The 18857-nt window shown below is 35.5% G+C and overlaps 2 protein-coding genes across 2 annotated transcripts in view; both read left to right on the top strand.

The window, feature by feature from the left end:
- The window catches only part of LOC144962865 (tyrosine-protein kinase transmembrane receptor Ror2-like), a 75918-nt gene that overhangs the window by 12933 nt on the left and 44128 nt on the right, over nucleotides 1–18857 (top strand). Inside the window, exons 5-6 of the mRNA XM_078896215.1 lie at nucleotides 298–431; nucleotides 1422–1617. Coding sequence (XP_078752341.1) covers nucleotides 298–431; nucleotides 1422–1617 — 330 coding nt within the window. The remainder of the gene's footprint in view (nucleotides 1–297; nucleotides 432–1421; nucleotides 1618–18857) is intronic.
- Nucleotides 15009–16664, top strand: LOC144962864 (uncharacterized). The gene has a single exon (XM_078896214.1). It carries the CDS (start codon nucleotides 15441–15443, stop codon nucleotides 16572–16574), a length of 1134 nt encoding a protein of 377 aa, XP_078752340.1. The 5' UTR covers nucleotides 15009–15440; the 3' UTR covers nucleotides 16575–16664.

The raw sequence follows: 18857 nt of genomic DNA, 5'->3' as shown, positions 1-18857 counted from the left end.
TGTTTTCAAACCAATGAAATTCCTTTTCTGGGATACATTCACAGTCAAGGGGAATAACCTTATTTTACAAGCTGTAGCATAGTATGAAGCAGTTATGGGGAATGGGAGTTCTGGAAAGGGATGACTATAGATGCATACATTTTATTGAATTGTGGTGTGATTTATTATATTATTTTGATTTGAATTAGTTCAACAATCTTATTGTTGATTTTAAATTGAAAAATACATTTATATATATATATATATATATATATATATATATATATATATATATATATACATTTTCTTATTTAACAGCCCCTGTGGTTATTATCAATAAGAATCATGTCAAACAAGAGAGACGGATTCTTGTTGATTCCAAAATGTCCATCACTTGTAAGGCTGCTGGTATTCCTACCCCTGTGGTAGAATGGCGCAAGAATGGAAAGGCGGTGAGTAAGAAATGCTTCATTGTTTGCACCATACCATTAAATTCTAAGATACCAACGCATGTTTCTAGTTATGAACAAAATCAGAATGTGATAAATCTTTTATCAAAGTTTGAATACAAGTTCAAAATTGTCTATTTAGTTTTCTGCATTAACCATTTGCATTTTTTCTGTAATATGAACTCTTCATTTAAAAATTTTTTTTTTTTTGGGGGGGGGGTATTGATTTACAACAAATTTTTCGGGTCATTGTTAATTTGTAATTCCCAAATATGTGGTACTGTCGAAAAATGATGTTAGTGATTTTTAAACAAAAATATCTTCAAAGGCATGGGCATATTTTGTAGCAGGAGTAAGGTGTTTAAATTCTTCGTGTGGAGATGGGGGATGCTGCAAATTTTCCATTTTTTTCTCTGATACAGCTGCATATGTGACCCACTGCCTCAAATCTTGGCGTGATTTAGATTCTGAAAATTGACAAACCAAAAATAAGAGACTTAGGCTAAATTATTGTATTAAGTGAAATGCATAAAGAAAAAGTTTCTTCTTTCATATAATTTTATTTTTAAATTCCTTTATCATTGTCAGGTTCACCCTTACATGATACCATATTGATGCAATGGGTTACATATTGTCTCTCCACCTACACTCTGACATACTGTGAAACAAATACATGTTTTAAAATTTTGGCCAGAAAACTTGTCCTTCAAATATTTTGATTAAGATTACCCTCATTCTGTCACAAAAACTCTCATGTTTGAGAGGTTTTGACAAGATGAGGGTCATTTTATTCGATCAATACTTGAATGACAAGTTTTTCTGGCCAAATTATAAAGTCCCAGGTTTGAGACTTTTTGACAAGACGGGGGGACATTTTAATTCATTCATATTTGAACTACATGTTTTCTGGTAAAATTTTAAAAAATTTGTTATTTCAGAGTACGACAGCACTAATGGATATAGCCATTAAACATGATGATTTTCTCTCCTCAGTTGTTTGGTTCTGAAGACGATCATCCATTTGAAAAGAAAAGGGAATTTAAAACGTCGGATGTGTCCTTGACTTCCATGTTACAAATAACTGTGAAAGAATCAGCTGTGTACACGTGTTTTGCCATTAACAACCCAATCGCAGGAATTCGAAATGACTCCATTGATGTCAGGATTATCGCAATTCGTCCTCCCAATGGTAAGTTTTTACCATCGGTTTCTATTATGTATGCACAGTTGTAAATAATATATTTTGAAGACTATTATGGACTGTGGCTATGTGGTCTAGTGGTATGACACTAGCTTTCGGATCGGAAGGTCCTGGGTTTGAGCCTTGCTCAGTGCACAGTTGAGTCCTTGGAAAAGGCTATTTCCTCGCATTCTCTCACCATGCTCATGTGTAAAATGAGTACCTGGCCTTTAACAGCGTTGTCTCTGTCATAAGAAAATTGCAATATAGCCGTACAGGCGTCATGTCCCATTCTACGTGTTACATGTTGTTTTTGGTCAGGGACCCCTTGTGAAGCGCTTTGAGCATGTTTAGTGGATATTGCACTGTATAAAAGCTCAAGTTTAAGTTGTGACAATGTACTAAATGCTTCTTGTGTCTTAGGAATGGTTGCATTGGTGTGAACTTGGATCTATTTATTTTCAGGCCTAAGGCAACAATAGTTGTGGGCAATTTGGTAGTCTGCATCCAAATTGAGAAAATTTTGTAATAATGATGATAATGATAATGATAATAATAATAATAATAATAATAATAATAATAATAATAATAATAATAATAATAATAATAATAATAATAATAGTAATATTTGTATAGCGCATTTTCAAAATTATATGCGCTTTATGTGGGTTTTAAAAAATACATTTCTTGTTCCACAACCCACACCCAGACATACAATTGACTATTTACATATAGATGCTGTGCGCTTAGCTAAGAAACTCACAACATTACCATCCGTAAATATAATGGACTAATACTACTAATAATAATAATGATGATGATGGTGATGATGACGATTACCTTTCATGTTATCGTCACTGGTGCACTGAGTGTAGAGTCAAAGAAATCATATCTTACCCTACCACTCACCCTCTTGCAGAAGGACGCCTAGTGAGAGAAGTGGATTGCTAGTTTGTCGGTAAGCTTAAAAAAACCAAGTGGCTTGACTTTATTTCCACCATCTCCAAACGCGCCCACTTTGCTAAATGCTTAGAGAATAGTACATATTGGTCAAAAAACTTTTATTTCGTCCAATTCAAAAGACCCGCAACTTCTCAAAACTTCTCAAACATGAGCTTTCAAAAGTTTATTTTAACAAGTTGTAGCTATGGGTCATTTTCACTGATGGACATAATATGAAGTTCTCTGGTCAAAACGTAAAAAGTTGATTTGTCGACGTTTGGCAAGAGAAGGTATAATTTAGTTATTTCTCTAGCTAGACTAGAAAATGTCATCTGAGCGTTGTAGACAACAGGACTTTAATATGTTTCATTGTAATTGAATTTGGAGAATCTCTCACGCTTTCATCTAATGGTATCATCTGCTTCAAATTACATGGAGCAAGAGTGTGCGTGGAAAAAGAAACATTAAACAAAAAAATAAAAAGAAAAAACAAAACTGTACGCGTATTCAGTCATTATTCCAACAAAAAAAAAAAAAAAAAAAAAAATAAAAAAAAAAATAAGAGTAACTTTATGTTAGTAAGACTCAAATCCTAGAAAATTTGCACTTAAATTAAATTTGGCGGTGTCTGGTGTCAGTTTATTCGTCTTCTGTGATTCACAACACCAAAAAAAAAAAAAAAAAAAAAAAAAAAAAGAGTGAAAGAAAGAGGTATAATACTTATACTTTTAAGACATGATCTAAAGAGATACATGACAAATAATTAGATAAAAGCTAATGTGCACTATATTACGTTTTTATTACGTTTTCTCCAATGAATGTGTTTAACACACACACACACACACACACACACACACACACACTCTCTCTCTCTCTCTTTCTCTATCTCTCTCTCTCTCTCTCTCTCTCTCTCTCTCTCTCTCTCTCTTTTTTTTTTTTCTCTCTCTCCCTCCTTCTCTCTTTCTCTCTCCACCCTCGGCGCGCGCGAAAGTGTGCGTCCAACTGCAGAATATGTAAACTTTACTACTGTTTGATGTTAGATTTGAATTTTACTCAATTCGGTTTGTAATTCCTTTTGTTCTCCTGTCTCTTGTTATAAACCTCATGGGTGTGTGTGTGTGTGTGTGTGTGTGTGTGAGAGAGAGAGAGAGAGAGAGAGAGAGAGAGAGAGAGAGAGAGAGAGAGAGAGAGAGAGAGATAGAGAGAGTTTAAACTTTACTTATGATTTCTAATGTTTGTTTATATCATCTTATCGTAATGTTTTCCCCCTCATCATTTTGTGTTTATTTCACTAAGCTTCAGACAGACGTAAAGGTTTGGCTAAACGTTTATTTACCTTTTTTTTTATAAGAACGATACGTTCATTCTCCGGCGCCTTGCTGGATTCTCACGGTCATGTTTTTGTTATGTATCTTTGATATTGTGGCGGATAAAACGCTTTGTCTCTGTGTAGGCTGAGAATGATGGGAGTTGAAAACGATGTTTCTGGCTTATTTGCACTTTTACCATAAATTTCTGGTCCATCGTCGATTAATCTATTTCGTCTCCGTTTTGTTTAATTCTGAATTAATTGTCATACCTTCACTATTTTTCCGGCCTGTTGGCGAAATATATCGCTATGTTATATGAAAGTATTTTTCTAAGTTTTCTTGAACCAAGACAAATACAACATCAAAAATCAAAATATGAAATGCGATCTGTAAGAAGAGAATAATATCTTATTAGTTATTTTACTGACACCATAACACACGATAACACGGTAGGTATATTTGGCGGTTTTACTCACGCAAATGTGATAATGCAAACAGTGGGACATCAATGACGCCGGTAATGGTAATGGGGATGGGTGGATTGATGATAAAGACAACGATAAATAATTTTGGAGATGGGAGAGCTCTGATAGTTGCGAAATCATAATTTATTGAATGTTCAGTTTAAATAAAATACTGACCAATTATGCCCACCAGATCAATCGGATCAACACACGAAAACTACAGACATGTATAACACGTTTATAGTGTGACTGAGACGATATCTCCTGGCGGTCTCAAAACAATAACAAAGGGCTATGTGACGTCATCTTCATTATTTCTATAGAGAGGCCCGTTCGGGTATTGTCAGTCGTGATTGAATTTATTGAATGCAGACCTGCCATAGAGATTATAGAGATTTTATCGTTTTACTTGAGATTTCTTTTCAGGCCAGATTTGACCAAATTCAGAATTTTTTCCTCGAAATTCAGACGTTTAAACATTTTGAAGAAAAAGTGATTAAAACTATTGTTTCGCTCAGAAATGGATTAAATGTACGGTCTAATTGAATTACTCTTCATCAATTCTAAAACATTTTATCTAGCTAGATGGATAATTCATAAGAATAAGAGTAACAATATTCAATTTTTATTTAAATGCATATATTTTCTTCTCTAAATTCGGGTATTTTGTTTGTTTAAAAAAAAATGGAGAGATTTTTTTCATTGCTTTTAATAGGTCTGCAAATGATGCAGATGCGAATACTTTTCTGCCGTGATCAACCACGACACATATAAAGATAAAATGAACCCTATGTCAATTAGACTGTTTGGACCAACCCCACCGTCTGATGAGGTGGATTGCGTTATCAGTAGCAGCATCTTAATTAGCGGCAAGACATACCAAGTAACAGAAGCACTAAAGAACGATGTTAGAGATAGATCTCATTCTCGGATAGTCATAGGTGGCCCATAGGGGATTATGAACACGAGCGACTTGTAATGGAGTGTACTTATCAACCTGATTATGTGGTAATCAAGGGGTGTCTGGTCCATCGTTAAAAGGAATCTCGACCCCTTAGCGGCGGGATGGAGTTTCTTTCAAATGAAATTTTCTCCTAATTTTTATCAGGCCATAGCGATAGTACTAAACGTTTTGACCAAGAGAGCAGTATCAATGTTTCATTTGGAGCAAAAGCGGCATCGATCTTGGTCAAAACGGCAAGATAAGATGTCATATCTAAAGTAAACCCACACCCCGCTTGTAAAAGGTTACAGCGCCTTGTTGTCGTTTTCCTCTGACCGACCCCGTTCCAGATGTCCCAAGGGAGGCGATTTAGCAAATGTTTACTTTCATAGTGTGCTATTTAATCATGAAGGGTGTAAAAGGGCACCATCCATCTTCTATGTTTTGTCGGTTTACGGAATGAAAACACGATTAGTGTCAAAGCTGCTGGAAAAGCATTGTAAACAAATACATACATGGTATTGGGCATTGAGCATCAACCAGTTCGTCTGTTTCATATTTTGCCGTGCTCTCCAATTTTTTTTTATTTTGAAATATCACTAGATATAATCAAATGAAACATTCAGCGGTATTGTGTGCTATTTCTTTTGTTTCAATATTTTAAAAAGATAATTTGTTTTTAAAAACTTTGAGCTGTTTTGTCTTTTCCTGTTTTTTTTTTTTTTTTTTTTTTTTTTTTAGTCTCTATTTGTTTTTCTTCCCCCCCCCCCCCTTCCCCCCCCCCACTCATTCCTTCTTTCTCCTTTGGACATGATAATGGCTTTCCAACGTTCCCCCCCCCCCCCCCCCTCCCTTCCTGTTACTAATACTGCCAGGATTTATGTTATCATAGACATCGAGACGCTGTTTTGTAGCTTTCAAATCAATTCCAGGAATTCTGTGTGTTTTTCTACATCGAATGTACCAACACAAAACCTTATCAGATTCCATCTCGGGTTTCCTTCCAAAGGCTGTAGGTGAATCCGTGTCAAGCGCTTATCTAAATACACCAAAGTACTTAACTTGCTCCCTTCAAGTTGTTTTTTTCTTTTTTAAATTTATTTGTTTAAAAAAATATATATAATTTTTAAAACGGAGAAGGGTCACTGTGAAGAGTTTATTTTTTTCATCTTCTTATGAATGGCACAGTTTTGGCACATCCTCAATGAATCATCTCTAACCTTTCAACGCCGGGACGGAATTTCTTTCAAATTATCATTCTTTCCAATTGTAACCCGGTGTGTCAATTGTTACCATGATGGATCAAACAAGATGAAGACAATGGAGTTTAATGTCAAAATGATAAGAATTAGGAAGTTGGATATTTTTTTTTTATTTTAAGAAACAAACCATTATTCCTCAAATATGGAAATGTGAAAAAAAAGATGAGGTAAAAGTAATAAAACAAACATCGAGCATTTATACAGCGCAATATCCGCTAATCGTGATCAAAGCTCTTTGCAAGGGGTCCCGAGCCAACCGCAACACTTAACATGTTGGACGAGACATGACGCCTATTGGGCAATATTACATTTTTTTCGGATTAGAGACATTGCTGTTACCACTGGTCTGGGACTCATTTTACACCTGATTACGATGAGATAATGTGAGCAATGAGAGCCTTTTCTATGGACTGTACTATGCGCCGCTCAGAGCGGGATTCGAACTTTTGACCTTCCGGTCCGAAAGCAAGTGTCATACCACAAGACCACATAGCCGCACATGTAGTTTATCGGTTAAGCTTGAAATTCCGTTTTAAGCATCGGTTCACCCCGAGAAGGGATCACGCTTATTTATATAGTTAATGCTGCCAACCTGACCGTTTTCAAACTGGTGTAATGGCGATACGGCTAGTGCTTACGGTCGTGTGTTAGAGTATTCTCTGTAAGTCAATGGTTCGAGTCCTGCTCTTGGTGGCGCAAAGTTGATAACCAGTAAATTTAATATAATAATAATAATAATAATAATAATAATAATAAATAATAATAAAAATAATAATAATAATAATAATAATAATAATAATAATAATAATAATAGTAATGATAATAATAATAATAATAATAATAATAATAATAATAATAATAATAATAATAATAATAATAATAATAATAATAATAATAATAATAATAATAATAATAGTGGTCAAAAGTAGTGCCTTTCACTTACAGTCTCGTCCTACATGTTCAGTGCTGTTGTCTTTTGCAACTTTTTAAGGGTCCCCCCTTAAAGCGCTTTAAGCACATTTCGTAGTCATTGCGCGATGGAAAAGCTAACATTTAATCATTCAAACCCGAAGCCCGTATGTAAAGAGTTATTTGAGCATGAGTGTCTTATCTGTACGCCGTTCTGTCAAAGCAGTAGCAGTGAAACGTATGTTATCAAACATCACGTACTTTTCTTCACTTATTATGCTTATTCTACCTGGGTGTTTCTTTGAAATCTTTCCTAAACGTCAGTCATAGTGGGTTAAGGGGTGCCCCTGCCCCCATTTCGCTTCATTTTTTCTTTTTTTTAGTGATAATATTTTAATGAGCCGCTAATTATAATGTAGTAAATTCATCTTTGTCAGTTCCCTTTTTATGAATTATATACACATATTCGTAGGAATATATTTATTTTATTTCACTCTTAATGTAATTTGAAATAAGTAAACAGGAACAGAAATGAGAGATGCACTTCTTTCTATTGATTGATCCATGACATTACAATGGTAACTATTTGTCTACGTAAGAGAGAGAGAGAGAGAGAGAGAGAGAGAGAGAGAGAGAGAGAGAGAGAGAGAGAGAGAGAGAGAGAGAGAGAGAGAGAGAGAGAGAGAGAGAGAGTCGGTGGGGGGGGGGGGGGGGGGCATTCTACAGTGCGTTTTATTAAATTATCAAAACATCTTGAGAGATTGAGGTCATGCCGACGTGTACTTATTTGCAGGTCTGATAACGTTTTTTTTATGGTCTCGTTGATGTAATGGAAATATAATATTCTCAAACCAACACAAAATATTGTCCATTACAGCAGTGTTAAAGACAGGTCAATAATTGCGTCCAGATATAAGACCTGCAAATATGTGCACGTTGGGTCGTACCTACACTCAATGTTTAGTAATTAAAAACTTGTTTTGGTCCAAAACAAAAATAACATTTCTATATGTGTTACTATTTGAACGTCGGCAATAACAATCTCAGCCATACCTACTCCCTATCACGGTGATGTCTTTGATGATTTGATTCCAATGCAATTTTCATGATAGTCTAGCGACTGCCATAGTACATTTTTTCCCCTTTGTTTAACATTAACAATTTTCTTCGTAAGATGAAAAGAGGCAGGTCTTTATACTAGTATGTAGAGGACCGTAATTTATTTCGAGAAAAAAGCGTTGGTGACTGAAGCCAGTTCCGGTGTGAATATAAGTTTTCATGTTAGTGCTATCAACGTGCTTGCCACGCATGGTGTAAACCAAGTTGCTCACATGGTGTGATTTTAAACAGCCCGTGAACTGTGAAGTTGTGTAGTCTGTTAAACCTGCTTTACTCACCCCCAGTGGCGCGCTGACCCGACATCTTTACTCGCTACGGCTGTGAAATATATGTTGTTCTGTTATCATTGGACAGCCTGGTAGCCAATCCTTTTTTTAAAATTAAATAAAAGTCTTGGAAACAAATCTTTTTGTACCCCCCCCCCCCAAAAAAAAAAAAAAAGTTGATATAAGTGTACGATGTGGTCTAGTTGCTTTATATTGTTTAGTTGGTCTGTTTGTATGATAGTTGAAACGCTGGAATTTATACTGTATCCGTCCATAAATAAATAAATACTTCAATTAATACATAAATGAATAAATACATAAGTAAATACATAAATAAATAAATATATAAGAAATGAATGAATAAATAAATATATACAAATAAATAGCAGTATTTTAATAAAGATATATAGACAATGTTGTTTACACACGCGCCCCTCGCTACCGGTCGGAGTAATTTTGGTGTCTATCTGACGCCGTCTCTGGCATATAACACCTTGGCGATTAAAAGCCAATAAAACTTTATGCGAAGTCTGCTCTTTATTATACATCTCCTGTGTATCATTTTCGTGGGGTTTTTTTTTCTGCACACGGGGTGTCATCCCGAGCATGTTTATACAAGTGCAACAAATAATCCTGTCGTCGTAAGGTATTCTTGCGATTCTTTAAAATCTGTTGTTATATTCGTGGCTTATTAACCAGTTTACTGCCGTACTCTGGAAAGACCAGTATTAAATGTGGCCTGAAAACTTGTCTTTAAAAATTCCGATCGATTTAAATGACCCTCATCTTGGAAAAACTCAAACCTGGGCCCTCGCAGTTAACTGGTCAAAAGATGATATGTCAAGAGTCTGTTTAACAGGGTAGCTTTGTTTTTTGTTTTAAACGAATGAGATTTTTGTCGCCATCATCACTTCATCGTCATGATTACGAGAGATCGAGACTTCATTTTAATCGTTTTATGTTTTACCTATTGGTGGACGAAACTATGACATAGTGGCAAGTCACTCTCCTGTCGATTGGAAGATAGTGGGTTTGAATCACGATGAAGAGCCTCAGATTTTTCTCATTTCTGTTGAGTTTCCAAGGCTCTATCCCTCAAGCGCTGCCTCTCAAATAATTTATATTGTATTGAACAGATGAGAAACTGAAATTGGGAAGCCTTTTAAATGTCAATTAAAAAAATACGATTTTTACAGCTTGGCAAAGTTAATGCTCATGACTTAATTTTTTTTTTCTTTGGTGATTTCGTTTATTCATTATTTTTCTTAATCAAATATGCATTTATTTATTTTTTAGATTTCTAAAATATTTTAGAATGCATTTTATAATCGATAGGAAGGATCTAATCACTCAGCATACATCTAAACTGTACCATCTCGGTCAGTTATGGAGCTGTTTGTTCACAGAGTCTATTTGATATAAACATCACTCCCTGCAGGTACAAATAGAAACAAGTCAGTTTGGCCATCTGTCAGTGGCAACACCTCCAGGTTTGTTATGTTTAACAGCCACCCGTGGCACCTTAAATGCGAGGGGAGGATGTGATTGATGGATGGAGGTGTACCGTGGATGTTTCACGCATTAAAAAAATAAACGTACTAATATCTTATTGCGATCGTCATAAATCCCAGAGTGATAATGCGATCAGAAAAAAATAGGCGTTAGTGGACATCTTAAGAAAGTCATTGAAACTGTTTAAGTTGACATTTTAGACTTTTAAAAAATATTTAAAAGATTTTTATTTTAACGTAAGTTTTTGGTATGCATCTAGAGTTTGCCTCAAGAAAGCGCAAAGAAATATATTTTTTGGTTCTAGGGATCTTAAGGATTAGATCGTTAATGAATATATCAGAATTTGATTTGTTGGTATTTTGATCAGGAATTATTTTAAAGGGCTTTTCTTCGGAACAAATCTATAATTTGTTTGGTATGTCCTTTTTAAAAAATCTACAAAGGGAAATGCATTTTCAGGTTTTAGGAGGGGAAAAGGTCATTCGGTGTTCTTGGTATTTTATTACTCAATCAAAGAAAAGCTTAGTAATCTAGTAAATTATATTTGGAAGAAAAATGACGAAACCGCCGAAAGAGTTTGGGGAGTAATTCTTGTAGTGAGAGTGATAAAGATAATAGTTTCTGGATCAATTGACAAGAATGAAATCAAAAACTTGTCTGTCCACATATACAAAATTGCTTGTGAAATATCCTATCTTCGAATCTACCGTTTGTAGACCTGTCACGTATATAGATTAAATCATATTTAAGGATTTGGAGGGGGGGGGGGGGGGGGGGGGGCGTTCAGGTATATTTTTTCTCTCTCTGAAAATATCAACAAATATTTTGTTAACCGTCGTAATAAGTCTAGATTAGAAGCCCTAAATTTTTGTTCGCTCATTCACATGGTCTCTCTCTGAAGTCTTATTTGTCAGATTTTCTCGAAGATTTCAAGTTTGTCTTTCTATTACTGGTTGTTGTATTTCTGTTTGCCGGAGCTCCCCTTCCTCTCTCCTACCCCCCATGCGCCCACAAATACGTATTTGAAGCCAAAATGGATAAATATATGCAACAGCATACAACATAGACTCTTTCTCTCTCTCTCTCTCCCTCTCTCTCTCTCTCTCTCTCTCTCTCTCTCCTCTCTCTCTCTCTCTCTCTCTCTCTCTCTCTTCATCCTCTACCCAGTCCCCCTCCCTCCCCCCATCTGGGTGGGGTTCCTGACCTCCCATAGTGGGCAGGGGGGGGGGGGGTACATACTGTGTCTTCTATCCCCTTATATCTATTTTCCAATATGCATTCTGTCTTGGAATGATATTACTTGGTTTTGTCCTGGCCCTGACCGGAGTCCTAGCTGGGAGGGAGACAGTCAAATGCGTAGTTATTGTTTTGGGAGATGATATTTTTTTCCTTGTCAATCATCTCTCTGTTATGTATTATTATATTTGTTATTTTGAATGTATAATGTAAGCATTTGAGTATATTCCTCTTTGTTGGATTTTGTGCTTGTGTCCGGATGAGACTTATAGGTGATCTCACACTAAGTACATTGATGGTATGCTCTTGGAATCTACATCTGATCCCTATTTGTTCCCAGTTCCCCTACGTTTTACTTTTTCTTGGGTGCTTTAATTGCAATTCTAGAACTTTTTACTATCCCATTTTCTTCATTTTTACTGGCGCTGATATAACCTAAATGTGTTGCAAGCACCGTAAAACCCTTAAACCCTCCTCCCCCCCCCTCTCTCTCTCTCTCTCTCTCTCTCTCTCTCTCTCTCTCTGTGTGTATGTTAAAAGTCAGTATGTGTCAACTATTATCTGAAATTACTCCCGATTCTAATGTTGGCGTTTATCGGATAATTGAATGATTAGCGTGGGCGGAGAGACCTCTAGACGCGTGCAGTCTCCTGCGTGGGTCTATGCAGGTCATAGAGTAGTAGACAATGATGAATATAATATGGCGACCATGGTTTGACCTAGACCTTTTTTTTTTTGAGAGAGAGAGAGGGAGAGAGAGAGAGAGAGAGAGAGAGAGAGAGAGAGAGAGAGAGAGAGAGAGAGAGAGAGAGAGAGAGAGAGAGAGAGAGAGAGAGAGAGAGAGAGAGAGAGAGATGTCCGTCGACGTTATCTGTCAAATTGGGAATTTTTAGTACGATTGGTACTAAAAGGCACGGAGAGATTTTAGGTCAATGGCATTGAAACATAATATAGGCAACGAGTACTTTTATTTGTAGGTCTGATAACCGAAATTGTTATGGGCCCATTGTTGTAATAGAAATACTCTCAAAATATTGACTTTTACAATGTTGCATCGAGTCCGTCTTACATGCAAATATGGGCACCTAGCTCAAAGGACATTATGATTTTGTAAACAAAACAAAAACAAACAAAATCAATTATAACTTCTGCCAAAATTATACGACGGGAAATTATAAGTTATCATCGAGTTCTATTGTTCTTTATGCACTTTCCATTAATATGCGCAAATCTGTTAAAGTTACTCAAGTTGAAAGTAAACTCGCCAATTTCATTTAAAAAGGCATATCACGGGGAGAATAGGAATATGCCATTTTAGGTGAATGTAGCAGATTTAAAATAGAACACTCATGACGTTTTTCATCTTAAGATTTTAGATTTGGTTTTGGTTGGTATCGTGCAGAATCAGTTCATCATGATGATGAACCAGCCTTCTTTGATATGATCGGCAACGAAAACAGGTTATGATAGATTTCATCGCAACAAAGTTTTTGCCACTTTTATACGGGCGTAATCAAGGGCGGAGCGGACATCATCGAATCATCAGAAATCAAACATTTTCTATGTATCATGTCTGCATAACATCGGTGATTGACATGTAAGCATGTCACTTTTATTTGTAGCCCTAGCTTACTTTCCTTTTTCTTTACGATCTTTTAAAAAAAAAAATTATTTTAAATAAAAAGAACGTTCTAAATGAAAGTGAAAACACGTTACATCCAGAGCGGGTATGGGTCCTGTGTATTGGAAGGCCCTGAATGACCCCTTCTCATTGGCGCATGTGACATTTATGGCTTCATTAATGCTTGGACCAGTGATGGTAATGTGATATACAAAGTTTCCGATTTGAAATCAATCCGTAAAAATAATTGCCCACAATAATTGTGGTGACGACGTGAATTCATAGTGCCATTTAGGCACTTCCAAAGCTATGTGTAAAGCAAACACTTCAGATGTGCCCAAAACGCACCAACACATAGAAACACCAAACCCTCTAATTCTTAATGATAAAAAAACACCGGCAAAGCTCATGTGATAATATCAATAGCTATACCACATTACTGTTGAAGATAACACCTTATTGATGTATAATAAATATTTGCAGCTACGTTGCGGACGATGGCTACTACATACATAACTTTATTTTCTAACTAAGTATATTAAGAGATTATTTATTATTGTTATTATTGCTCTGTATTGATGTCAATATTTCTATAGATGACAGCATTTCGTTGTTTCTTGATTAATGAAGATTTTTTCGAGAAAATGATAAAGTGCATCCTCTGGATAACGACACCCCTGAATAACGACAACCCCTGGTCCCGATTTATTTTTAGGCATATGTTATTAGTATAAGTAATAAAAAAAAAAATCAAAAATAGCGACATACATAATTTTAGGAAATCCCTGTTTAGCGGAATTGTAATTACAATTATCGGCAGTTGATACCGATGCTTGATACCCTACCATCGTCATCTCGGACTCTTAACCAATAAAAACGTTTTTTTTTTTCTCCTCTCCTCCCAATGAGATCGCTTTGTTACCGACCAATTAGAACACATGTTTCCAACACTGCGTGGAATCAGTGGTTCGTGTTCATTTGGTGCACTTAAATAAAAAATTTGGTATTTAAAACTCATCAGGAATATTACATGGATTTTAGTTACAATCAAAACTAGATGTGTGCATCTGTGTTCTTGTGCGGTTTTATCATATTGGTACTTTATTTTTTTGGATTTATTCTTAGTTTTGTTAAATGGCGTTCGAGCACTGTTTACGATCAAAACAATTACAATACACGTTGGAGAGTGTACGCCTAACTGGATGCCCTTTATAGACATGAGAAATACGCATTATATCGTTGTTGGGACGTATCTTCTTTCAGGCACTGATCCGCGCATCGCACTGGCAGGTAAGTATTAACGGGTCTCACCACACCCCCGTCCGTTTTCCGCCATATTGAAAACCCCGGAATAACGTCACCACAGGATAACGACATAATTTTCCGGCTCCGGCGGTGTCGTTATCCAGAGGTTGCACTGTCGTTTTACATTGACGATTGGGGTAATCACTATTTAATGATGATATATTGCCAGTAGTCATACATAATATTCATAAATTATGGTAATAGTATTTGCGCATCAATCTTTGAAAATAACTAAACAACTTGGGTAATAATTTGTAATCTTAAAAAAAATCTTGTTCGCTGAAAGATAATTCACTTATTTCACTTAATCTATTTCATTGCAATACACATGATAATACTTTAATGGCATACAATTGTATGTCGAGACAGTTATCGTATCTAGAATTTAGTTAAGATTAATTTCGATTTTTTTTTCCATTTTCAAATGGATAATTTTATCATGAATTTTATTGACAACCATTTTTAAGTTGTGTAGTTTTTAGTACATTGCGACAACTACGGACACGTTCATTTAATAGACATAACTTGTATAGAAAGAAGAAAGTTCAATCATTTGACTGAACATCAATTCGAAATTGAAAACTGAAAGTCACACCTATGCTCTTGAGATGATTAATCGATTATGATAAATCACGATTATCCCAGACTTTTTTTCTTCCAAATATAGAGCTTTTTGAAAGGGACGTGCCTTTTTTTTTTGTACCCTTTGGTTCTATATATTACGCTGGAATAAAACGATTGACTCAAATTACAATTGCGATTTTATATATATTCCAATGTTTGATATTAGTTCAAAGACTGAGTTGACAATAAATGCATTGTCCTTCTGAGATCAAAGGCGATTTAGAAATAATATAGCAAATCTTTTATCCGAAACACAACTATTGGCAAGAATAAAAGGATATTTGAAAACAATATTTATTATTCCTGATAGTCATTTTTTATGTATGATAGTCAATTTTTATGTATTCTCATAAGATTGAATGGTAACCCTAGGAACCCAGAAAGTTGTGAAGCCATGCATGCTGTAACTCAACACAATGCAAGTGAACCAAACGTATACTATTTTGATTATACTACGGCAAATACATCACCACTTATTCCTGACGATGTTTACAACATTATTCAAATAATAGTAGGAATAGTGTTGGCCTCTATAATTTCGTTGTTTGGTATTGTCGTCAATATTCTCAATATCATTGTTTTTATAAAGCACGGCCTTCGGGAGAGCATTATCTTGGGATTTTTTACATTGTCAATTTCTGACTTAATATTGGTATTTTGTCCCCTGATGACTGCTGCATGTTCCTTCGCTGATATTATATATCCAGATGTGCCCATTTACTTCCTAAGTCTCCACTTCGTGTCCACTGGCAATCTGAGAGAAATGGCGTACTTTTATTCGAATACATTGTCAGCGTTTCTTTCCATTGAAAGATGTTGCTGTGTCGTCTTACCATTCAAAGTAAAATCAATATTTACCATTGAAAGATCACGTGCAATTCTCGTTGCTTTTCTAGTGTTCGTTATTTTAACGTATGCTCCAGTGTTTTCAACTGTGCAACTTCGATGGATGACACATCCGCATTCGAATGGCAGTAAGATTTTAAATGTCTGGTTTGCACCATTTCGCAAAGAAGTTCATTCGTTTTCTTTTAACACAATCGGCGTTTTCACTCCCAGCTTTTCGCTATTGTCAGTAATTTGTACCACTACCATTATGATATGGGGACTTCGGGCTTCGTCTAAATTCAGACAAAAAGCATCTGTTACAAGAGAAAATGGGCCCGAAACCACACAATCGAGCCGTGACACTCGCCTCACGAAGGTAATGGTGCTTTTGGGAATTATCCTTACTATCTGTAACCTGCCGTATGTTGTCTTTCTCTGTGTCATGTTTTTGGAGCCGGAATTAGAGTATGGTGCCGGATACAACAACACATACGTCGTCCTTTACGAGCTGTGTTATCTTCTTACTTCTTGCAACGCATCGGTCAATATATTTGTGTATTACAAGAACAGCTCCAGGTACAGACAGATCTTTGATGCAACCTTCAAATTTCACAGTAAAACTTAAATATGGGCACTATAAAAAAATCAAAATTTTCTTTCTGCAAATACTGTGTATGTTTATCGTATATTTTATCATTAAATGACATTTCATCAATTTCCTGATCAAATGTGTACTTCATAATATTTAGTTATTATATTTAATGATGAAGATGAAGATTAAGATTAAGATATACTTTATTCATCCAAAAAATGGAAATTCGTTTACAGACGTGGCATGCATGAAAATGTATAAACACAAAGTTGAGAATCTATGGCGGCAATGTATAATATATATATATTATATATATATATATATATATATATATATATATATATATATATATATATATATATATATATATATATAAAATATGCAAATGCACAAAAATGTAAAAATATACAACCAAGAACCAATAGCAACACTTTATATATTAATTTGATAAATTGAGATAGGCCATACCTCTGGCCTTTAGTCCGAACATGTGTGTGTATATTTAAAAGAAAGTATTAAATGTAAATCACAGTTGCGCGTTTCGCTTACACCAAGTATATGCAGCCTGTATCTTCTCATCTCAGTCACAACTTGAGAGCTGCATTCACATCTTTGAACAGAGTTTGGAGAACTAAAGATATCTCCCTTCAACTAAAGCTAAGACTTTTCAACTCAAACGTGAAGTCTGTCCTACTGTATGGATGTGAAACTTGGAACGCATCACACAGGCATGTATAAGGAGGGTACAGATTTTCGTAAACAGGTGCATGCGTAAGCTACTCAGAATAAAATGGATGGATAGAATAAAAAATGAAGAAGTATGGAAAAGAACACAGCAGAAACCAGTGGGAGAGGATATAGGAAGAAGACGATGGAGGTGGATTGGACACACGCTTAGAAAGAATGACTCAACTATAACAAAGAAAGTATTGGACTGGAACCCTCAGGGCAGAAGATCAAGGGGAAGGCCACGAGGAACATGGAGAAGAATTAAAGAAGCTGATATACAAAGAAGTGGTAAGACCTGGAATGAGATAAAAAAGTTGGCTCAGGATAGAGAAGGATGGAAACTGTTTGTCTGTGGCCTATACCCTGACCCAGGGTGAAAAAGGCAATGATGATGATGATGACAGTTGCGCGTTAAAAATTCGAACACCATGTGGCAAAAATGAATTAAAGTGACGTGTTGTCTCTGTTTTTATAGATATATGAAGGACTTTCTCTTGTCTTATCCAACGCACAATGGAGAAAAAAATCTATCTATCTATCTATCTGTCTATCTATCTATCTATCTATCTATCTATCTATCTATCTATCTATCTATCTATCTATCTATCTATCTATCTATCTATCTATCTATCTATCTATCTATCTATCTATCTATCTATCTATCTATCTATCTATCTATATATCTATCCACTACTACTACTACTCCTACTACTACTACTACTACTACTACTACTACTACTACTACTACTACTACTACTACTACTACTACTACTACTACTACTACTACTACTACTACTACTACTACTAGTACTACCGCCACTACTTTTAAAATTTGAACATTCCAAAGGTCAGATCATCTATTTGATTTTTAAAAAAATCTGAATGCAATTTGTCATTCCTACACTGACCATGCAAGGAGACGTTATAAAGCTGACTTAATATTTTGATTCGTGCTTCCTTACAAAGTGGCATTCTATAATTTCTTGTCCCATAATTGTTTTTGTTTATTCACCGGAACTACGCCATTCACACATCTCCCATTCGTCATAAGTGTTTCATTCATCGTATTTTGTTGATTAATGAGAAACATGAAACGTCCACAATATTTGTCTTTGTCTAATAAATTGAAGCTTACATTTCAATATTTATCGTTATTTTGTCGTTAAAGCTGACTTAATGGGTGCTGTTCCTGGCCTCCCATAGTGAGCAGGATGGCACTTATTGTCTTCTATCCCCTTATAGCTGTTTTACAATTTGCTTTCTGTCTTTGACTTGGAATGAGATTACTTGGTTAAGTCCGGGCCCTGGCCGGAGTCCTTGACTGGGAGGGAAACAGTCGAATATAGTTATTGTTTTGGGAGAGGGTATTTTTTTCCTTGTAAATCATCTCTCTGATATGTATTATTATATGTGTTATTTTGAATGTATAATGTGAGCATTTGAGTGTATTCCTCCTTGTTGGATCTTGTTCTTGCTTCCAGATGAGACATATAGGTGAACTCAAAGTACATTGATGGTATGCTCTTGGAATCTACATCTGATCCCTCCTTATTAGTTCTCAGTTCCCCTCTGTCTTTCCTTTTCTTG

Source organism: Berghia stephanieae, chromosome 1 (assembly GCF_034508935.2).
Source record: "Berghia stephanieae isolate SIO BIC M18660-M18661 chromosome 1, UCSD_Bste_1.3, whole genome shotgun sequence".
NCBI lineage: Eukaryota > Metazoa > Mollusca > Gastropoda > Nudibranchia > Aeolidiidae > Berghia > Berghia stephanieae.
This window is presented reverse-complemented; position numbering and strand designations above follow the sequence as displayed.